Source organism: Bufo bufo, chromosome 8, assembly GCF_905171765.1.
Source record: "Bufo bufo chromosome 8, aBufBuf1.1, whole genome shotgun sequence".
Lineage (NCBI taxonomy): Eukaryota > Metazoa > Chordata > Amphibia > Anura > Bufonidae > Bufo > Bufo bufo.
In genome coordinates this window covers 38,740,399-38,764,851 of record NC_053396.1, presented here as the reverse complement: position 1 = coordinate 38,764,851, position 24,453 = coordinate 38,740,399, and the positions used below count along the sequence as shown (strand labels likewise).

Here is a 24,453-nt window from a genome sequence, read left to right as displayed (position 1 = left end):
GTGAGGCGGATCTAAATAGAGCCTCACCACTGATAACGAGCGGCACCTGAGGAGAGGTGAGATCCTGCCAAACAACAACATACATAGAGGAAAACAGACCTGTCAGATAGCCTCACGTGCAGCAAGTCTATCCCATCTACTCATCTCTCACAGGAGGGACCGTGACAATTAGACTTGGTGCCTATCTTTTACTTTTAGTAGATTCGGCCTTCCTAGGGTGTTTTTTCTTGTAATCTTAAAATGTGGCACATCTAGAAGTTGCTGCTTTTCTATTAAAGCTTACATGACAAACTTTCACAGCTTTTTTTTTTTTCACCACAAGTTTTTTTATTTTATCTTTGCTTAATTACGAACCACCTCATTGCTGTAGACAGTTATAACTGTGGCTACAACTCTCAAATGCTGAAGAAACAGGAACTTTCTGTGAAATCTGTGTACCTTTTTCCTGCTGTATGACTTGCAGTTTTAACTTTAGAAAGTATTTCTTGAAGTGTCTGCAGAGGTATCTATTGGCGCGCTGCGGCCTCCTACAGATTCTGGGGTATACAAATACAGTGAGAGGCACCCACAGGGGCATAACTGTAAGGGAAGCAGTGACATCGGGCCCTTGGTGGCCATGGAAGGAGCTCCATAACCTTCCTAGTAGCGGGATAGCTCCTGGAGCTGATTAAGGCCCCACTCGCACAACCATTTTTTTGGTCCGCATCTGATCCACATTTTTTGCGGACTGGATGAGGAAAGCACACTGTGTACTGTCTGTATCCGTATGTCCGTTCCACAGTCCCTCACAAAGATGTTACAATGGGTCCACAAAAAAACGCAAATTACATACGGTTGTGTGACTGCACCCTAAGGGTCTGCGATCCACATGTTGGACATGTCCTATCATAACTGGCTCAGCAGCACAGACCCAGTGGGTCCACACTGCAATGTGGGGTGCACACGACTGGTGTCCATATTTTGTAGATCTGTGGTTCATGGTCTTGGCCATGTGAATGCACCCTGTGATTGCATGGTTGTCCTGGGACAAAAATTCTGATGCATTTTCTATGAAGGTCACCGTCCTAGGATGGACTGTTTATTAGTATGCCATAAATGTCCTCTAAGTTGACTTTAGTTAACATTAGATTCATGTTAACCAAACCTACCAATTTTGGTGGGATCAGCTGACCATCCAATGTGCCAAGGCGCCTCCTGACTCACCCATGACATCTGATGAGGCCAGACATATGTATGGAAGGATCTGCAAAAAGAGCATTCTTTCTGGTGTGCATGGCCGGCCTTCAAAAAAGATTCAGCCAACTTTTATTTATGTGTATGGCCACCATTTTCTTAAAGGGGTTGTGTCACCTCCGCAAATAACTTTCCAGCCAGCAAAGGAAGCAATATGGACAATAACAGTACATTAGTAAGTGACTTGTATAACTTCCTCTACATAAGTGACACTTATCGAAGTGACACAACCCCTTTAAGGCTGGACAATTTATATCCTTTGTGGTCTGGTGGAGTTTCTTTAGAGAACTCAAAATGTTTCAGGAGCTTTCTGACTTCCAAGGTTCATCCAGCCTTACCTTGGGGGATGTCTTCTTAAAAGGGTTGTCTGAGTTATTTTTTTTTTTTGTTCTTTGTATGTTTCTAACTCTGCAAATGAAAGGACTTTACAATTCGCTTACTTTATCTCCAGTTGCTGCTTTCTCAGATTTCACTGAGGGTCACATGACCTGTAATGTCAGCTTCTCTCCCTGCTCTGATGATGTTTCGTGCACAAGCCTGAGAGAGCAGATATGTGCCTGTAGGAGAGGTCACTGTGCTGGCCATGCCCCCCTGCACTTATTGCTTTCTCCCTGGATTGTTGAGGGAAAACATTAACCCTTTCAGCTGCACAGACTCAGGGCTGAAGGCTTTACTGAGTAGCTGCAGGCAGTGAGGAGACAAATGCTGGGCACAGGAGCCGACAGTGGAGTTCTGCAGAGCATTGCACAAGAAAAGGTAGGGGGAGGATCCTGCGTGTATCAGCAGTGTCATTGTACAGCTGGGACTTGTAGTCCTACACATACAACATGCTGCTGAGTCTCCCAGTAGGCAGACATGTCACTCAGGGCAGCTCTTGTATTCACTCCCTTTGCAGAGCAGGGGGAGGGGCAGAGGTTTTTGTTATTGCAGGTAAACAAAGGGCCAGAAAAGAACCAGGGAAATGAGGAAATATATATTTTTTTGCCTAAAACTTGCTTGGTTATATATTGCTACCCATCAGATTTACAGTGCTATATATTTCTTTTTCATAACTCGGACAACCTCTTTAACTTTACTCAAGTCTTTTCCTATGTTTTAATTAAGAAGACGTTACGGGACAGCAGCTCCTCGGAATGTGCTGGAGACACCTGCTTCCTTCCCGACCTCTGCCTTTTGTTGCACAATTGCTCTTTGTTGGGGCATGCTCTGTTGTTTATACCTTTCTTTTTCTTCCTACCTTGTCATTTAGTTTACACACCCTGTCGACTCTTCATGTGACATTTTCTATGCCGGGTTGCACAGAACACTGCATTCTAGCACATGACGCCATCACTGGCATCTGTTTCCCTGTGCACGCAACCTAAAATTTGTATCTTTCCAGAGAGCCGTTCATGAGTGGTCCTTCCTTCATGAAACATGGATGACAGGGCTTCTGTGGGGAAGATCAGTGTGTCTTCTGACTCGGTGTCCACCCTGAACAGCGAGGACTTTGTGCTAGTCTACCAACAAGGTGATGACATGCATTCTGCAAATAATGGCAGTGATGACGAGAAGACCGGCCTTAAGGTAAGAGGCTAACGTCTAAGGGGGAGATGGGCAGATGGTGGTCTAGAAATCCAGGTTTCTTCCTACCGGTGTCCATATTGTTTCGCACTTTGTGCTCTCTTTGTGAATCTTTGTTCTTGTTGAGCCTGTTCCTTGATCCTTCAGCTTCATGTCTGCACTCGCATTTGTGGCAGATATTGATCTCTCATAGTGTTGACTGGCTTATATTTTATATGGAGTTGACGGTGTGGGTGATGACTGCACATATAATACGTTTGGAGGGTTAATGTGAGGTCAGAGCAAAAAGCTAAATTTATGATTACTGCATTTCACCCGCATTGAGAGAAGTGTGTCATTTGTGCCTGCTTGTAAAAGGTTGAATTTAATTTAAAGGGGTTTTCCGAGATTTTTATACTGATGACCTATCCTTTGTATAGGTCATCAGTATCTGATCTGTAAGGGTTTGGCACCCAGGACTGTTGGAGAAGGCATTGGCGCTCCTGTGAGCACTATGGCCTTCTCGCAGTTTACAAGAAACACCACCATACATTGTATAGCGGCTGTGCTTGGTATCACGCTCGGCCTCATTCACTTCAATGGGGCTGAGCAGCTCCTAGGCCTTGTGACCGATGAACGACCTGACCGGAGCGCCGCTGCCTTCTCAAACAGCTGATCAGCAAGGGTCCCAGGTGTCAGACCTCCACCAATCAGATTCTGAAGACCTGCCCAGAGGATAGGTCATCAGTATAAAAACCTCGGAAAACCCTTTTAAAAGGAATCTGTCACCAGGAATTTCACTGTTAGGCCTGATTCACACAACCGAAAACATGTCGCACAACGATCGCAGCTTCCCTGACCCAAACCGACGGCATCACAGTAATTTGCTATAGTTAGTTCCTATCTGATTGCGGCTTTATTGTACCGTACTCCCATGATGCGAGTCCAGCACAGTAGAGCCGCAGTCAGATGATAACTCACTGTATCATGAATTACTTTGATGACGTCCGGTCAGGGAAGCCGCAGTCAGTCTGGGAGATGCAGCCAACACATGGCCTGTGTTTCACAGCTCAAGTGTGGTCTTGTGAATCAGCCCTTGAAGGGGTTGTGCAAGAAGTGGGGGACCCTCCACCCCCATTTAGCTGGGCCTATAAAGGGAAGCTCATTTACCTTTTTCCGAGTGCTGGCTCCCTACTCCCTCTCCTCCTGGCCACTGGGCTCTCTCGCTGTAAACATCCGGATTGACATCGCTTACAGCCAATCGCTGACCACATCGGTGACCTGCTCCTCTTGCGTCATGACAAATGGTCACATGATGCAAGTGATTGGCTGCGGCGATGTCAGACCAAATGTTTTCAGTGAAGCAGCCCAGGCCTAGAAGAGAAGTAGCAGGGAGCCAGCGCTAGGAAATGGGTAAGTGGGGGGGAGGGGGGATTTACCAAAAATGACAGAATGGCAGCATAGTTTAAATTTGCAGCGTAACATCCAGTGTTCTCTTACATCTGCGCAGATTTGCCATGTAGGAGGCTGGGAATGCTGGGGACTACTCATGGTGGTCTAGTGTGGTGGCTCCAAGCTTTTCCAGAGATAGATATAACTGAAGCTAGGGTACGACATGCTCCCATCTGACTAGTGTCCTGATATCATACAGATTTGGTTTTCCATGGGGTATAGTTCCCAGGGTTGCTGATATTTTTATTTTTGTTTTGCTGTACATGAGCTCAGAGGTCACACTGCACTTTTATCCGGAAGAGTAAAAATACCTCTTAGTATTTTTGAGGAGCATTTTTAGTACCAAAGTTGCAGTAATTGAAATAAAAATAGGTAGGCATACATAATATTAAGAGGTTACTATTTTTATGCAGGGAACCATTACTAGTTCATTCTGTACTCCATGCATAAATAGCAAATTTTGACAATTTTAAATGTATCTGACAAAAGATAAGACTGAATCCTACCTTTCTTGCAGCAGGGACCAGAGCAGTGGAGATTTTGACAGAATTATCTCGCACTGTGCTCCATAGTATACCCTGTATGACTGATAGTAACCAATAAAGGATTCAGCCTACTACTTCAATCTATGGCCAGACTATCACTACTGTTCATACCGGAGTGTATTTTTCTTGTAATATACAGGTTTTTTTTTATCTCCAGATTGTTGGAAATGGGAGCGAACAGCAACTTCAGAAGGAGCTGGAAGATGTTTTAATGGATACGCCATGTGAAGACCAGGAGCAGCATGCAGAGGAGGTGGAGAAAGCCCTTCCCGATGATCTGGATGAGTCTTCAAATGAAACCTCCACTTCATCTTCTTCCATTAACCCTTCATCTGTTGGCATGCAGAAACAAGAAATGAGCCTGCCTGTGAAACCAGCACAGCAAGGTAATCCACATGGATATTAAAGGGACTATCTCACTTCAGAAAATGGTATTTATCATGTAGACAAAGTTAAAGGGGTTTTCCGAGACTTTAAGGCCTCATGCACACGACCGTTGTTTGGGTCCGCATCCGAGCCGCTCGGCACGGCCGTGTGCATGAGGCCTAATACTGATGACTTATCCTCTGAATAGGTCATAAGTATCTGATCGGTGGGGGTCCATTGAAATTAATGGGTCCACATCCTATCTGCAAAAAAAACTAAAAGGAACGGACATGGAAACAAAATACGTTCATGTGCATGAGGCATTCAACTTAGTGTTGCAAATTAAATAATTGGTTTCCATTAATGGTCTTAGATTACGGAGATGGGGCTGATTTGTACTCACCAATTCCTGATGAAGACAGCGTCGTGTTCAGTAAGCTCACGTACCTAGGCTGTGCCTCCGTGAATGCTCCGCGGAGTGAGGTAGAAGCTCTCAGAATGATCTCTATTCTGCGGGGGCAATGTCAGAACGCACTGGATGTTACTCTCTCCGTACCTAATGTGTCTGAAGGGACAGTCAGGTATGACCTGTTTATTTCCAACATGCATAAAGTGCAAGCCTATGTAACCAGCTCCATGTACTGATGCATTTTATCTTTCTATTACTATGAACAGACTCCTCGACCCTCAAACAAACACTGAGATAGCAAAATATCCAATATATAAGATTCTGTTCTGTGTCCGAGGCCATGACGGAACTCCGGAGAGTGACTGCTTTGCTTTCACTGAGAGTCATTACAATGCCGAGCTCTTCAGGATACATGTCTTCCGCTGTGAGATTCAGGAGGCGGTAAGATTTCTTCAGAGCAGGTTTTTTTTATTTTAAATTTATTTTAGTTTTATGAAGTCCTGTATTAAATTCCTTCATAAGGTTTGCTTTAAAGGGGTTTTCTTATCTCAGAAAATGGGGGCATATCGCTAGGATATGCCCCCATTGTCTTATAGGTGCGCGTCCCATCGTTGGGACCCGCATTTATATCGAGAACGGAGCCCCGAAAGTGAAGGAGGGCGCACTGCGCATGCGCAACCGCCCTCCATTCATTTCTATGGGGCCGCTCGGCTATTGCCGCCTGCCCCATAGAAATGAATGGGAGCATGGGCCGCGCATGCGCAGTGCGCCCTCCTTCACTTCTATGGGAGAGGCGGGGATTAGCGTTTGGTGGTGGACGGACCCCGGGAAATCTGGCGTCCTCCAGCCACAGCGATCCACGCTCCATTCTCGATATAGGTGCAGGTCCCAGCGGTGGGACCAGCACCTATCAGACAATGGGGGCATATCCTAGCGATATGCCCCCATTGTCTAAGATTGGAATATCCCTTTAAGGAGTTACTACACTTTCAGAAACACTAAAAGGGAGTCTGTCACCACTATATGACCACATCCATTTTACTTTGTTCTGTAGTACACCTATACATGAATGTAATGGTACCTTTGTTATTTTCTTTAGACTTGCGAAAGCGTAAAAAACGACGTTTAATTCAAATGCAAATGAGGGCTCGCAAGTGCCCAGAGGCGGCATTCAGTGTGTAGGAGCACAGGCTGCTCTGCCTTCTTTCTGAGTTACTCCTTCCCAGCCTCTTCCTTTGCCCGCCCTCCTATTCCCTTACGTCATCCCTATGTCCGGCCGAGATCCCGTGCCTGCACACTGCTTTGCCGAGCTGGGGCATGCACACTGCGATGCCCATTGTGGGCACGGCATTGACTCAACTAGTGCGCATGCGCCGGCTCGGCGAAGCAGTGTTTTGGTGTCCGCCTCCAGAGCGGAATGGAGGCAGAACGGAGCCAAACTGATGCATTCTGAGCGGATCCTTATCCATTCAGAATGCATTACGGCTAAACTGATCCGTTTTGGACCGCGTGTGAGAGCCTTGAAACGGATCTCACAAACGGAAACCAAAACGCCAGTGTGAAAGTAGCCTAAGTGATCACTCAAGGTAAAACATAATACATTGGGATAGGCCTAGTGTAGGGCCTGATGGGGTGGTGCTTGACACGGGGACTGTCTTGGTGTTCTTGTATCCCTACATCAATCACTACACAACCAGGCCCTTAATTAGGCTTCAAACACTTCATTTGATTATCTTGGAGTGTGTTCCCTTAAAATCTTTAGCATATTTTCAATTTTAGATATTTCAAAGGATCAGAATATATGTGTGATGTTTAGCCCAGTACAGTTCTACATACAGTAGATGTGACTATACCTATTTTCCATGCTGTCTACCTTTACTACTATGTCATCTGTGTACATACCACGGGCTGCGTGCACACTTTTTGTACAGTATGTACATTCTAAGTTATATATCTTTATTAGGTCAGTCGGATACTCTACAGTTTTGCGACAGCATTCCGGCGTTCACTCAAGCAGACGCCTCTCACCGCTTCCATCCCCCCTCAGACCCCCGATAGCGACATCTTCTCTTTTTCTGTGTCACTTGAAATTAAGGAGGATGATGGGAAGGGCTACTTCAGGTAGGTTCTGAAGTGTGATTAGTTTTATGTGCTTTGTTACTGGTTTCCTCCTCTAATGTTGTAACCCTTATCAGCTAATGGACCACATATGGCTTGTAGATCACGTTATCCCAGCGAGTGGATGGGTTTCTTCTGTCTACTTCATGATGATGTTGGGGCCTGAGCTGCTCCACCTCTGTTACTAGTGGACCAGGCTCTGAGATTCTACCTTTCACTAGAACAAAGCTGTGAAAATTTTCATTACAATGTGGAGGAGCTTTGCTTCTTGACAGCATATCCTAACCTTACTGAAGACGTCCAATAAACTGGCCTAGTAGTCTGTTGGCTTTATGGCTTCTTCCTCTCTATATGCTGAATTCATCTAATGACATAATTTAACCTATTGGTGGAACTGATGACCGCTATGAGGGATGTTTTGGCAGACTCTGCTTCTCTCTTCTCCTTACACTGTGTACGGTATTGCAGCTCAGCACACACAGATTTGAGTGATCCTGCGTCTGGTCAGACTGCTAAAGAACCATATATCCTTAGTTCTTGCCATCTGCATGATCCTAGTAGTCAGACCCTGACTGACCACATATTGATGCCCTAACTTAATAATTTGCTGTCAGTAAGAAGGTACAGACCACTTTGGAAACACATTGTCTTTGCTACTTCCGGTTTTCTTTTACTGCCTACATTATGATGTATTTAACAGGTTATTATTTTTTTTTTAATAGCGCGGTTTCTAAGGATAAGGACAAGCAGTGTTTCAGACTACGGCAGGGAGTTGACAAGAAGATTGTGATCTATGTTCAGCAGACATCCAACAAAGAACTAACAATTGAGAGGTAATTTATGTTGATATTATCATCCCGCAAGCTAAATAATTTCTTACAATACATTTTCTTAAGGTCCCTTTACACAGGACAATTCAGCAGCAGATTGTCAGGATGGAAGAGTTCCTTCCTGACGATCGCCTGCTCGCTGGAGGAGCGTGCAGAGATCTCCTCCACAGTATGGGGAGGAGCAATCACTAATGCCATTGCTCATCCCCATACTGACTAGTTTTTTTCCGGCAGCAGATGCTGTTTACACAGCACGATCTGCTGCTGGCAAACGATAATTTTTTTTTTTTTACTGCACAAATGATCTATTAACCAATGAACAATCATTTTGCTTGTTTATAGGGTAATCAGCGGTACATTTACACCGTCAGATAATCGTAACAAGTGTTTTTCTAAACGCTTGTTTGCGATTATTTGTGGGATTCTCGGCCTGTGTAAATAGCCCTTTAGACTAGGGCTACACCGTGACGCATTGCAGAAAAGCCGCACAACATTTTTTATGATGATGGTCTATGATGTCGCACTGAAACTGCAACACAACAGTCGCAAAAAATCCATCAAAGTTGGACAGTCGCAATATGTCACAGTGCAACACCATTGACAATCATTACAAAAAATGTCGGGGGACATTGGCTACACATATCGCAGTGTAGTTGTACCTTTTTTGTTGTGCAACACATGTCGCTGTGTAGCCCTAGCGTAGGTCTTTTCTTGCACATGTGACAGAAAGCTTACTTGGTGTAAGTGAAGCCTGTATGCAGTGACTGTGGTGCAAAATCTGAAGTATGTAGTTATTACAGTTGTGCAAATTGTTTTTTTTTTTTTTTTTGTATAATTAAGGAAACCCATTTTTTTGTGTGGAAGCTGTGACTTTACATGGCAGAAATTAAAAAGGTTGTGCCAAGTATGAAAGTTGTCCCCTATCCACAGGATAGGAGATAACTAACCAATAGTCAGACCCCCACCGAGTTGAGAACGAAGATCTCATGTCCCTGTCCTGATGGAGCTGCAGGCTGAGCATGTTCCCTTCCGATCCATTCATTCTCTGTGGGACTACTGGAGATAGCCGAGTACAGTATTGTTATTTCCGGTAGTCCCATAGAGTATAAATGGAGTGGCAGGATGCATGCTCGGCCTGCCGTTAGGATGGGAACGTGGGATCCCCATTCTTAGGATCACTGGGGATGCTCAGACCCCCACTCATCAGTTAGTTATACTTGACCAAACCACTTTAATGGCTGTATGTAATACATGGATGCAATTCCCTGTTGTGGTTCATAAAGTGAGATACTGGCTTGTCTTCTTGAGACAACACCTTTTAAATGTTGTAGTAAACTGACTGGTGCAAGTGAAGCAGTGAAAGTAAGAAATCAATAACCTTTCGTAACATTTTTTACTTTTGTATGTTCTGCTGCAGGTGTTTTGGACTCCTCCTTAGCCCTGGCAGAGATGTACGGAATAGTGACATGCACTTACTAGAGCTGGTAAGTGAATGGTAAGCCAAGTAAAAGGCGCTGTATGTTAGTGGCCCCTCACTATAAGGTCCTAGCAGGGGATCTTCCTTTAGGATGTTCATACGTCTTAAAGACTATAAAAAGCTTTGCACTGAAATGTATTTTAATTTTGCATTTCTTTTTAAATGCAAAAGGAAATACATTTCTCAATAATCTTTATTAAACATTTCCTACAATTTTACTTCTTCAGAGTCTGTGTAAGTCCTGCGTGAGGTTGTCCACAGCACATGTGGGTCTAGAGGGGGTGAAGAAACCAAGGAGGGCAGCTCATACAGACTATAGATAGAGAGGAAATTGCATACAAGGCAGTTTGAAGGAGGAGAATCACATAGGCTGTGTAAGAGTAGTGAGAAAGCAAAGCACCCATGGTGAACCTTAAAGCCTCATGCACGCGGCCGTGGCCATATTGCAGCTTGCAAACGGCGGGTCGGCAATCCGCGGCCGCCGGCCGTGTGCATCACGGATGCGGACCCATTCACTTGAATGGGTCCGCAATTCCGGAGATGCAGAACGGAGTCACGGAACGGAACACCGGAAGAACTATGGAGTGCTTCCGTGGTGTTTCTTTCCGTTGTTCCGCACCGCAAATAAATATGACATGTCATATTTTTTTGCAGTGCGGACAGACAACGGACCCATTCAACTTGAATGGGTCCGGCCTGCTGCACGGATGTTGTGCATGAGGCCTAAGGGGAAGGGAATAGTGTGTACTCCTCAGGATCAGTGATTGCCAGCACACGTGAGAGGAGATCCTTCATGAGCTGTAAATGAGGAAATTGGTCCAGGAATTTAAGGGGTATTCCAGCTTTTTGATATTGATGGCCTATCCTCCAGGTAGGTCATTAATATCAAATTGTTGACGGTCCAACACCCAGCATATTCTCCTATCAGGAGTTTTTGGCAGCCAGGTGTGCCAGAACGTATTCTGTTCCCGGAGCTGGAAGAAGAAGGCTCCATCCATTGTTTATTAGCTGTTCCAGCATACTGCAACTTGGCTCCCATACAGTTTAATGGGAACTGAGCTGCAGCACTCTGTTGTAGACACTATAGCTGATCAGACCCCCACCAATCTGATACTGATTTATTAATATCGAAAAGCTGGATTACCCCTTTAAGATGCACTGATACAAGAGAGCTAGTGAAGGCATCAGCATGCTGAACACACATACCAGACATCTAGTATGTATTACAGGGAGCAATGTACCCACGAGAAAAAAAATCTAAAACTAGGAGCCGATTGCAAACTAAATACCATGGGTTCTGGAAATGAAGGAATTAAAACTGCAGACTCCAGCATTTAAAGGGCTTCTGTCACCCCACTAAAGTGATTTATTTTTTTATTTTTTTTGTTGGGCTAGTTAAATTTGTTATATTGCGATATATGAAAATATAATGGTGTTACTTACTTTGATCCAGCAGTTTCTTCCAAAAACGAAGTTTTATAATATGTAAATTAGGTCTCTACCAGCAAGTAGGGCGGCTACTTGCTGGTAGCTGCTGCAGAAAACCGCCCCCTCGTCGTGTTGATTGACAGGGCCAGCCGGGATCTCCTCCTCCGGCCAGCCCTGTCGGCATTTTAAAAATCGCGCGCCTGTGTTCATTCGGCGCAGGCGCTCTGAGATGAGGAGGCTCGTCTCCTCAGTGCGCCTGCGCCGATGACGTCTTCTATTTCGGTGATGTCATCGGCGCAGGCGCACTGAGGGAGTTCTGAGGAGACGAGCCTCCTCATCTCAGAGCGCCTGCGCAGAATGAACACAGGCGCGCGATTTTTAAAATGCCGACAGGGCTGGCCGGAGGAGGAGATCACGGCTGGCCCTGTCAATCAACACGACGAGGGGGCGGTTTTCTGCAGCAGCTACCAGCAAGTAGCCGCCCTACTTGCTGGTAGAGACCTAATTTACATATTATAAAACTTCGTTTTTGGAAGAAACTGCTGTTTCAAAGTAAGTAACACCATTATATTTTCATATATCGCAATATAACTAATTTAACTAGCCCAAAAAAAATAAAATAAAATCACTTTAGTGGGGTGACAGAAGCCCTTTAACTTGATAAAAACAAACACTTTTGACAGGGAAAAAATTCACTTTAGTCATTGCATTAAGTTTTTTTTTTTTTTTAAATTGCATAAAAATACCAAAAACAAAGGTGTGTACCGAACTTAAAATGCAAATTCAGAATCGTTTTCTTTATTCATTATATTGTCATGACATTTAGGAGTCCATGGGTAAAAGCTCAGATGGAAAGTCCTATATCATCACTGGGAGCTGGAACACAAAATCCCCACATTTCCAGGCTGTAAATGAGGAGACACCAAAAGGTAATATACTAAATCCTTGTGTAACAGCGTAAACTATCGGGCTGCAAAAGCTGTTCAGATCAGTGGCTGACATGATGAAGCAGCAAATTTGGCTTCAAATAACTGCATTGAATTATATTTTTTCGCTGACAAATGTGCTTTTTCCAGGCATATGGGAGATACAAGATCTCCTTATAGAGAACGCCTTAAATGGCGTGAGAAGACTTAGGCCCCTTTCACACAAGCAAGTTTTCCGCGTGGGTGCAACGCGTGACATGAACGCATTGCACCTGCACTGAATCCTGACCGATTCGTTTCAATGAATCTGTGTACATGAGCGTTTTTTTTCACGCATCAGTTCTGCGTTGCGTGAAAAACACAGCATGTACTATATTCTTCGTTTTTCACGCAGCCCTGGCCCCATAGAAGTGAATGGGGCCTCAGTGAAAAACGCATTGCATCCGGAAGCAAGGGTGGATTTCAAATGCGTTTTTCACTGATGGTTGCTAAGGGATGTTGTTTGTAAACCTTCAGTTTTTCATCATGCGCGTGAAAAACACATCAAAGCGCATTGCACTCGTGCGGAAAAACCGAACAACTGAACGCAATCTCAGACAAAACTGACTGAACTTGCTTGCAAAATGGTGCGAGTTTCACTGAACGCATCCGGAGCCAGTCCGTCATGCTCGTGTGAAAGAGGCCTTATAAGCCATACATGCTCCTCTGGAATTCTGAGACGAGGGTGTGGAAATCAGCTCTTAATGAGCTCTGCCTCTAATGCCACCAGATGTGAGGCAGTGATCCTGTAAGTCAATGTTTGGCCCTTTTTTTTTATTTTTTTTATTTAAAGCCCTTTAGTCTTGTTAAAAGGGTTCTCCGGGCTTGCTCCTATCAAAGTGAATGGTAACCAGCGCAGTCCACTACACCATGGAGCTGAGTAGCTCCAGAGACAGCCTCCAGTGCTGGAACTACTAAAAAAGGCTTATCAGCAAGGGTGTTGGGTGTCAGACCCAATAATGTGGTTCCCTTTCTGTTTCATCTTCAGGGTGACATTTGGAGGTTGCAGTTGTGATGTGCATCAAGGAGCAAAGTCTGTGTTTGAAATCACTGGGGAATCTATTAGTGTTGGGCCCAATTAAGGCTTAATTACCTGCCTATTTAAATTCTTTGTTGTTGGGGTATATGATACTGTATCTTACTGTTAGCATCAAGGGGTGATGACAAACACTTATCCCCAGCATTGGTGACAGCAGTATCTGATTGGTGGGGGTTGATCGTCCTGTAGAGTTGACTTGGAACAGTGGTGCGCATTCATGACCGCTGCCCCATTCAAGTAGGGGAGCACAGTGATTGGTGGGGTCCTCAGTGGCTAGACACCCCCCCCTCGACTTGTAAGATACTTATCCCCCTCTCCTGTGGATAGTGTTTGTCATGGGACAGCCCCTTTAATTACAAGGATATGTTGGCCCATGTTATGGTATGTGTTAATGGCGTAAAACCACAATAAGAAGTCAAATTACAATTTCATTTCAAGTCTTTTATATCGGGCAGAGACACTTGTATGATGACGTTCTGTAGTCAGGTTGACATCACTTCCCATTCATTGTACAGATTTCCAGTGGTCTTGAAAGATAAACTTTTTATATTATGTAAATTACTTTCTAGGTGCAACGAGGGCAGAGCTGTTGCCCCTGTTGGATAACCCCTTTAAATAATTGTTTATGACCTCTTAGTAGTTTAGAGATAAGGGTTATTAGATGACCGGCACAAAGTGAAAGTACCAGTCATACAGCTAGACAAACAGTTAACACTTTGTGACAGAACGACTCAATATTTTTAATAAAGGCCAATTGAAAAAATGATTTTTAGCCAAAAAAGAGTAAAATGCAATCATTAAAAAATTGACTCTAAAAACACTAAAGACATCTTCTCGTGCCTGGAAAATCTGTATGCTAGGATGATTCCAGGGAGAAGAGGAAATGTCTTGCCACCTATTCTGCCAGGGGGATAGGATCTGTTATCTTTCATGTGAGGCGGGGGAGTGGTGGGAGCGTGCCTCTACATTGAACCACTAACTGCCCAACATTCTATACAAGATGTGGAAGTGAAAGGAGAAGATGGAAGTAACGAAAAAGTTATTTCTAGTTCAAAATGAACAATGCAATAATAAATAAAAAAATGCCCTCAAAGGTGCACATAGCCTTTTAAAGTGGCCCTGAAAAAAATAAAAATAAAAGTGGCCCCATGTTGTAAGTGGAAACAAGCTAATAGAAGGCAGGACAACAGAAGTAGGTGGGGCCAGCAATACCGCAATTCAGCACAAAATACTGCCCCAGCAGAACCAGATAACGCAGGGCAGCACGAAATGCTGCCCCAGCAGAACCAGATAGCGCAGGGCAGCACGAAATGCTGCCCCAGCAGAACCAGGTGCACATAGCCTTTAAAGTGGCCCTGAAAAAAATAAAAATAAAAGTGGCCCCATGTTTTAAGTGGAAACAAGCTAATAGAAGGCAGGACAACAGAAGTAGGTGGGGCCAGTAATATCGCAATTCAGCACAAAATACTGCCCCAGCAGAACCAGATAACGCAGGGCAGCACGAAATGCTGCCCCAGCAGAACCAGATAGCGCAGGGCAGCACGAAATGCTGCCCCAGCAGAACCAGATAGCGCAGGGCAGCACGAAATGCTGCCACCCACACCAAAGTATGAAACTGTATTAGTGTCATGAGGACGGCAATTTGGTTGAATTCAGGAGGGCATTTACGGCTGCTGGCCCAGTGCATAATGCTCCTCCTACATTAAGGCCTCATGCACACGACCGTTGTGTGTGTCCGTTGTTCCGTTTTCCGTGATTTTCTGCGGACCCATTGACTTTCAATGGGTCCGTTGAAAACTCTGAAAATGCACCGTTTGTCATCCGTCCGTGATTAGTGTTTCCAGTCCGTCATAAAAATATGACCTGTCCTATTTTTTTGACGGACAACGGTTCGCGGTCCCATTCAAGTCAATGGGTCCGTGAAAAAACACGGAGGCACACAAGATTGTCATCCGCGTCCGTGATCCGTGTCCGTTTTTTTCAAGGCAAACTTGACTTAGATTTTTTTTTCACTTTTCTTGTCTGTTGATCCTCCAAAAATCAAGGGAAACACACGGGGAAAAAAAACGGACACGGATCACGGAACAACGGAACCCCGTTTTGCGGATCGTGAAAAAATACTGTTTGCATGAGGCCTTATTCTGAGAGCATCTGATCTTTGTGTAACTGGCAGGTGGCCCCCTGGGCGTTGGCCCACCAGGAAATTTCCTGTAGGGTCTATGGCCGGTCCGCCCATGCACTAAGGGGAAGATTTATGAAGATTGGTGCTTTCTGCGCCGCTGGAGGATGTGCCTAATGTATGATGAGGCACATGCCTTGTAATAAATTGGACGCATCCTTCTGCAGTCCGAACAAGCTTCAGTTGTGCCAGAAAACTGGCATAAATGAAAATAAATTTGTCGGGGTTTCTAGCCACACCCCCTTCTGGCCCTTGCCACGTCTCCTTTCTCAAAAGTGGCGAGGGTGGCGTAAAAGTGAGAAAAAGTCGCAAGCACATAGTTTGAAACTTTTTAATGCCACTTGTCAGGCACAAGGGAGATGATAAATCTCCCCCAAAGCTAGGACTACATGGCGACGTGTCGCAGAACATTACTGCAACATTTTTTGTAATAAAACTCAATGGTGCCACACTGCGACCTGCGACACAACAGTCTAAAAAAATCCATCAAAGTTGGATTTCTGTGCGACTGTCACATCACAGTGCGCCACCATTGACTGCACATTGTGCAGCTCTAGCCTTAATCTTTCTACTGCCCAGTCAAAAGCAGCAGGGTAGAGAATGTAGTAGCAGTGCTTGCACATGCCCAGTGGCACCAATAAAGCCCTGACAGTCTCTGAATAGAGAGCAGGAGACTAAACAATCCTGCGCATGCACGACCACCTTTACTGGATTGCTGAGGGTGGATGCTACCGGATTTATAAAAAAAGGAGGCTCATGGGGAGATAAGTGAGTGGCTAACTTTATAACACTGCATTATAAAAAGTAACAGTACATGACAAACATCATTTGGGCATCATTCAACTAAATGGGAAAATCCCTTTAACTTTAAAGAAATTGCCAATATTGGGGTACTTTCACACTAGCGTTGTTCCGATCCGGCAGGCTTTTCCGGCAACGGAACTGCCTCCCGGATCCGGCAAACGGAAAGCATTTTTTTCCGGATCTGTTAGACTGATCCGGTGATATAACGGATCTGGTGTTTCATTTTTTTTAAAGATCAAAGGGAAAAATTAGCTCCTCCTATATTACGGCGCAGACCGGAAAACCGGATCCGGCAACACGGCAATTTCCGGAACACTTAGTACAGGTTCCGGCATTAATACATCTCTATGGATTCGGCAAGGGCAGTAGTGTTCCGGGATTTTGTCCGGAGAAAATACAGCAGCAAGCTGCGGTATTTTGTCCAGTCAAATACAGTACAAGGGATGGAACGGAATCCTGATGCATACTGAACGGATTGCTTTCCATTCAGAATGCATTAGGACAAAACTGATGCGTTTTTTTTCCCGGTATTGAGACCCTTTACTGGATTTCAATACCGGAAAAGAATAGCGCTAGTGTGAAAGTACCCTTGTCTTTGTAGGTGTACAGTATTTTTATTTCAGTGTGGAAAACTTTCTCTGAATTGTTGTGTGTTTTCCCACAGACAAGGTGCTTTTTATGACCACCGCAGTAGACCTGGTGATTACAGAAGTGCAGGAGCCTGTGCGATTCCTATTAGAAACAAAGGTGCGAGTCTGCTCAGCCAGCGAACGCCTGTACTGGCCATTTAGCAAGAGGAGTTCTACAGAAAACTTCTTCCTCAAACTGAAACAGGTATTCTATATGTCCAGCATTCTGGTTGAAAACGTTTTATTCGTAAAGGTAATGTGTCATCAGAAAACGACCTATTGCCCCAAAAATCTACAGCTATCAACATTCGCAGAGTATATACTAGTTTACAAATCCCGGCAGATAACTGTGGGGATAGGGCCGTTTTGTCTCTTGATGTGGCTAAGGCCTTTGACAGTGTGGAATGGGGATACCTCTGGGGTACGTTGAGTTGTATGGGCTTAGGACAACGGTTCATTAAATGGGTGCAAGTCCTATATTCTGATCCGAGAGCACGTATTAGGGCTAACGGGAGTGTGTCTACCTACATCCAGCTGGCTAGGGGTACCAGACAGGGCTGCCCACTATCCCCCCTCCTCTTTGCGATAGCCATTGAGCCTTTAGCGGCGGTGGTGCGTAGGTCCCCAGACATTAGGGATGTCCCGATACCATTTTTTTAAGACTGAGTACGAGTACCGATACTTTTATTTAAGTACTCACTGATACCAATTACCGATACTAATTTTAACAATAAAATACACACACATGTATTTTCTAAACACTGACCAACCAAAAGGCCCTAAAACAGAACTATAACATTCCAAGGAGACATTATACTGTATGGGGCAGCCACAAGGAGATGTTATACTGTATGGGGCGGCCACAAGGAGACATTATACTGTATGGGGGCAGCCACAAGGAGACGTTATACTGTATGGGGCAGCCACAAGGAGATATTATACGGTATGGGGACAGCCACAAGGAGACGTTATACTGTATGGGGGCAGCCACAAGGAGACATTATACTGTATGGGGGCAGCCATAAGGAGATGTTATACTGTATGGGGGCAGCCACAAGGAAACATACTGTATGGGGGCAGCCACAAGGAGACGTTATACTGTATGGGGGCAGCCACAAGGAGATGTTATACTGTATGGGGGCAGCCACAAGGAAACATACTGTATGGGGGCAGCCACAAGGAAACATACTGTATGGGGGCAGCCACAAGGAGATATTATACTGTATAGGGGCCACAAGGAGACGTTATACTGTATGGGGGCAGCCACAAGGAGACGTTATACTGTATGGGGGCAGCCACAAGGAGACATTATACTGTATGGGGGCAGCCACAAGGAGACATTATACTGTATGGGGGCAGCCACAAGGAGACGTTATACTGTATGGGGGCAGCCACAAGGAGACGTTATACTGTATGGGGGCAGCCACAAGGAGACGTTATACTGTATGGGGGCAGCCACAAGGAGACGTTATACTGTATGGGGGCAGCCACAAGGAGACATTATGCTGTATGGGGGGCCACAAGGAGACGTTATGCTGTATGGGGGGCCACAAGGAGACGTTATACTGTATGGGGGCAGCCACAAGGAGACGTTATACTGTATGGGGCGGCCACAAGGAGACGTTATACTGTATGGGGGCAGCCACAAGGAGACGTTACACTGTATGGGGGCAGCCACAAGGAGACGTTATACTGTATGGGGGCAGCCACAAGGAGACGTTATACTGTATGGGGCAGACACAAGGAGACGTTATACTGTATGGGGGCAGCCACAAGGAGACGTTATACTGTATGGGGGCAGCCACAAGGAGACGTTATACTGTATGGGGGCAGCCACAAGGAGACATTATACTGTATGGGGGCCACAAAGAGACATTATACTGTATGGGGGCCACAAAGAGACATTATACTGTATGGGGGCAGCCACAAGGAGACGTTATACTGTATGGGGGCAGCCACAAGGAGACGTTATACTGTATGGGGGCAGCCACAAGGAAACATACTGTATGGGGCACTGGGGCAGCCACAAGGAGACATTATACTGTATGGGGGCAGCCACAAGGAGACATTATGCTGTATGGGGGGCCACAAGGAGACGTTATACTGTATGGGGGCAGCCACAAGGAGACGTTATACTGTATGGGGCAGCCACAAGGAGACGTTATACTGTATGGGGCAGCCACAAGGAGACGTTATACTGTATGGGGGCAGCCACAAGGAGACGTTATACTGTATGGGGGCAGCCACAAGGAGACGTTATACTGTATGGGGCAGCCACAAGGAGACGTTATACTGTATGGGGCAGCCACAAGGAGACGTTATACTGTATGGGGGCAGCCACAAGGAGACGTTATAATGTATGGGGCGGCCACAAGGAGACGTTATACTGTATGGGGGGCCACAAGGAGACGTTATACTGTATGGGGGCAGCCACAAGGAGACGTTATACTGTATGGGGCAGCCACAAGGAGACGTTATACTGTATGGGGCAGCCACAAGGAGACGTTATACTGTATGGGGCAGCCACAAGGAGACGTTATACTGTATGGGGGCAGCCACAAGGAGACGTTATACTGTATGGGGGCAGCCACAAGGAGACGTTATACTGTATGGGGCAGCCACAAGGAGACGTTATACTGTATGGGGCAGCCACAAGGAGACGTTATACTGTATGGGGCAGCCACAAGGAGACGTTATACTGTATGGGGCAGCCACAAGGAGACGTTATACTGTATGGGGGCAGCCACAAGGAGACGTTATACTGTATGGGGGCAGCCACAAGGAGACGTTATACTGTATGGGGCAGCCACAAGGAGACGTTATACTGTATGGGGCAGCCACAAGGAGACGTTATACTGTATGGGGCAGCCACAAGGAGACGTTACACTGTATGGGGGCAGCCACAAGGAGACGTTATACTGTATGGGGGCCACAAGGAGACGCTACTGTAATTAGTCAGGACAACAATTTTTGAAGCCCTTCCCTCCTCAGTATAATAGTCTTGTGGCCATCATACAGTAATGTATATTTCTTCTTGCCCTAATGCCTGCTTTTAGAGATCAATGTGCAGCTTGCAGGCAGGAAGGGAAGGACCAGGGCCATAGAAGACAGACACTATCACTTTTAGAGGGACTCGCTCCTGGCAAACACAGCTCTGCTGCAGTGAATGCAGTGGAGCAGACTGTGATGTAATTATAGTTATTGCAGGGACTCAGAGAATCGTCTGAGAGTTTATTAGTTAAAACAAATCGAATGAGTCAGAGACTGTGTCACCCCAGACTTCCTGCTCTGCTACATGCACCCTGTACACACACAGCTCCACTACATGCTATGCTAATAATGCCCCCCCTTCCCCCCCGGACGGACTTACAGGGAGCCGCGGAGCAGGAAGCCTGGCGGGGACTTGGTGACACGGTCTGTGACTCATTGGATTCTTTTAAAGGGTTTCTATCACTTCGTTTCACCTATTTAGCTTTCAGACACTAGCGATCCGCTAGTGTCTGCTTTATCTAACCATCCTAATATAACTGTTTATTGGGCAGCCGTTTAGCTAAAAAAAGAACTTATATAGATATGCAAATGAGCCTCTAGGTGCTATGGGGGCGTCATTAGCACCTAGAGCTGTGATGGCTAACCTCTGGCACTCCAGCTGTGGTAAAACTACAACTCCCAAGATGTACACTTGCTTGGCTGTTCTCAGAACTCCATAGAAATGAATGGAGCATGCTGGGAGTCGTAGTTTCACCACAGCTGGAGTGCCGGAGGTTAGCCATCACTGACCTAGAGGCTCCGTCTACCTTAACAAACTGCCGCCGCCCAGCACGTCCCTCCAGCCTGCCCATCTCCTCCGGAATGCGATGCTCCTTGTGCGCGTCTGTATTCGGCGTATGCGCAGTGAATGTCTGACCGCTTCCCTGCTCAGACATCTCCACTGCGCCTGTTCCTCGGAGCACTATGACGTCATCGGCGCAGGCGCAGTGGAGATGTCTGAGCAGGGAAGCGATCAGACATTTACTGCGCATGCGCCGAATACGAGGAGCATCGCACTCCGGAGGAGATGGGCGGGCTGGAGGGACGCGCTGGGCGGCGGCAGTTTGTTAAGGTAGACGGAGCCTCTAGGTGCTAATCACGCCCCCATAGCACCTAGAGGCTCATTTGCATATCTATATAAGTTCTTTTTTTTAGCTAAACGGCAGGACAATAAGCTCTTATATTAGGATGGTTAGATAAAGCAGACACTAGCGGATCGCTAGTGTCTGAAAGCTAAATAGGTGAAACGAAGTGATAGAAACCCTTTAACTAATAAACTGTCAGACGATTCTCTGAGTCTCTGCACTACGCTCCCTGTGCTGTGAGTCAGTGCTGGCTGCCTCTGATTGGTTGGAGGGCGGGGAGGGGCGGGCCTAGCTTCCACTCTAGGCTCCTATTAGACTTCCTGCTGCTGCCTCTGAAGCTGTATCAGCTGTGCGAGATGCAGGGGCCGCGGACGGACACATAGAAGCGGCGCACAGGTATCGGCAGTGGTATCGGGGACATTTGCACGAGTACATGTACTCGTGCAAATGCCCGGTATCGGTCCCGATACTGGTATCGGTAGCGGGACATCCCTACCAGACATAAAGGGGTTCCAATATGGGCTGATAAATAATAAAATTGCACTATACGCTGATGACACTCTTCTATTTTAGGGAGATACGACATCTTCCCTATCTGCAGCTATGTCTCTGTTGGACAAGTTTGGCAGTCTGTCGGGCCTTAATATTAACTGGCAAAAATCAGCGCTAATGCCTATTGATGGCCAGGAGGTATCTGAGGTTGCCAACGCTCATAATATCCCCTGTGTAAACAATATTAAATATCTAGGAATACAGATTTCACCCAGGACTAAAGACTTTGAAGAGTTAAACCTATCCCCCTTGCTTGCGAAATTTAGAAAGAAGACTAAAGTGTGGAGTAAATTGTTTCTCTCCATTGTGAGTAGAGTGAACCTCCTTAAAATGGTGATGATGCCCCAACTTTTGTATGTGCTTCATAACGCCCCGATATGGTTACCTTTTGGACAGGTTTCATAAAATGAATGCGTTAGTTTGGGACAGCGCTGCTTCAGTTGGTGCAAATAGCACTATCCTCCTAATGCAGTAAACCCAGTATTCCGACACAAGATACTGATACAGCAGAGCAGCAAAATCACACACTAGTGAAGTGCCTTCAGTGCAATTGAATAAATAAGGGTTTTATTATTATTGATAGCATATCTTAAAATACAATATTTTCTCCTTCGTATCGCAGCCCAACCCGGGTCTCGCACAAGGCTCCGTCAGGGGCGAAATCTAAGGCTATAATGAGCCATGTCTATTTAAACCCAAACCCTCCCCCAGCTCACTAGAGGAAACACGTCACCCTCCAGGCTATACTTAAAACCACCAACATATTTATAAAACAATCCAGATCCAATAGTACAAGTATATAATAATCACATATGTAAAAATCCCTATACATAAAATACATTCTTTAGGATCTTTCTCCCTTTGTATATTTCAAGCACTTGTCTCACTACCGCTCTCCTACTACACCAAACCCTTCCCCCCCTTTCATTCATAATATGGTCACATGTTTTTCTCAGCCAATCCGAGATTTTCAAACGAGTCCATCGCAAACAGTCCTCAGCTAGATTTCCATTCAATGCGCTTCCATGATCGACCTGGTTTCCATTCAATGAACTCCCGTGAACTTGCCATTTCTCTTCCACAGGTAAGGAGGCACAGCGTTCTTCTCGCATACACCATTACTACACAATATATGCGACAAGGATAACAAGATAAACCTATTCATGTCAAGCACAGTTTCAGGTCTCATTCTATATTCAATCCATTTGGCTGGAGAGTATTCAATTTATAGATCCATTCTACTTCCCTACGGTTTATTTGAGCTACCGGATCTCCCCCTCACCAATAAGTTCTCACCAATTCAATCCTCGTAAATCTCAGCCCTTTTGGCTTTTTTCATGGTGTTTAAAGTGTAGCGAAACGCTGTGTGTGACCAGGCCCTTTTTTATATTTCTTATGTGCTCTTGGACTCGTACCTTCAATTTTCTCAATGTCCTCCCCACATACTGGAGGCCACACGGGCACTCCAATAGGTATATAACCCCTTCATTTTCACAAGAAAGGCCTCCTTTTACCTTAAATTGTTGTCCATTAGCCTTTGATGTTATAACTTCAGTGTGTTTGCACCTATTCGCGGTGCTTCTATTCTTACAAGCTATACAAAAATCGCACCATGTGAATCTACTGATACTCTTCTTCTTTTCCGCTATTGGCCGAATGGAGCTCTGTACCAGGCGTGTCCGTAGCTTTCTTATAAATAATATCCGGACGAACCGGTATTACTTTCCCTAATACGGGGTCATTTTTCAGTGTGGACCAGTTTTTTTTTTTTTTTTTTATTGCATTCCTTATGAAAACCGCATTTGTACTATATTGGGTTAAAAAGGCAAAACGAAAATCCCTATCTTTTTTTCTTTCCTTTTATCCCCCCTAATTCTCTACTCTCCTCAATATTTAACTTTTATGTTCTTTCAATTCTCCTTTCTCCAAAAATCTTTTCTGTAGTACTTGACTCTGAACCCTATAGTCTTTTTTAAAAGTTTGTGTTAAGATGGTCAGACCATTGTACAAAACAAGCACTTTTTACCTATTAAGAAAAAATGTGGGGGATTCAATCAGCACAACCCTATATGCAGGTGCACATCGCTATGGCGAAATACATATACAAAGAAAAAGACACAAATGCAATAGCACTCTGCAACCAGCACTTTTTACCTATTGTCACCCCTATCTCCTCGTAGATTGTAAGCTCCTATGAGCAGGACCCTCATTCCTTTTGTTTTCATTGTTGACTTGTTTGTTACTATGTAATATATGATTCTGATTGTAAAGCGCTGCGGAATATGTTAGCGCTATATAAAAAATATTATTATCATTACAGGCAGGATTAAAATGACAGCTAACACCTATATATAGGTAACACAAGATCCACCATTCGCAATGGGTGATATTACAGATTATTTAGCCAAGAAATGCTCGAGGATATCCAATTTTAGGGTCCATTCACACGTCTGTAAGTGTTTTGCGGATCCGCAAAACACGGACACCGGCAATGTGCATTCCGCAATTTGCGGACCGCACATCGCCAGCACTATAATAGAAAATGCCTAATCTTGTCCGCAATTGCAGACCAGAATAGGACATGTTCTATTTTTTTGCGGAAACTGAAGCACGGATGCGGAAGTGCGGATCCGCAAATGCGGACAGCACATTCCGGCCCCATTGAAAATGAGTGGGTCTGCACCCGTTTCGCAAAATTGGTGAACGGATGCTGACCCATTTTGCGGACGTGTGAATGGACCCTTAGGCTACTTTCACACTTGCGGTAGCC

The 24,453-nt window shown here is 45.2% G+C and overlaps 1 protein-coding gene across 3 annotated transcripts in view; it reads left to right on the top strand.

Moving 5' to 3' along the window:
* Window positions 1-24,453, top strand: part of RABGAP1 (RAB GTPase activating protein 1) — a 194,981-nt gene that overhangs the window by 16,849 nt on the left and 153,679 nt on the right. For all 3 annotated transcript variants that reach the window (XM_040406072.1, XM_040406074.1, XM_040406073.1), the window contains exons 2-10: window positions 2,615-2,799; window positions 4,930-5,158; window positions 5,512-5,719; window positions 5,814-5,988; window positions 7,511-7,668; window positions 8,388-8,498; window positions 9,913-9,979; window positions 12,227-12,329; window positions 17,052-17,221. In XM_040406072.1, the coding sequence (XP_040262006.1) occupies window positions 2,650-2,799; window positions 4,930-5,158; window positions 5,512-5,719; window positions 5,814-5,988; window positions 7,511-7,668; window positions 8,388-8,498; window positions 9,913-9,979; window positions 12,227-12,329; window positions 17,052-17,221 (1,371 nt within the window). In that variant the 5' untranslated portion in view covers window positions 2,615-2,649. The remainder of the gene's footprint in view (window positions 1-2,614; window positions 2,800-4,929; window positions 5,159-5,511; window positions 5,720-5,813; window positions 5,989-7,510; window positions 7,669-8,387; window positions 8,499-9,912; window positions 9,980-12,226; window positions 12,330-17,051; window positions 17,222-24,453) is intronic.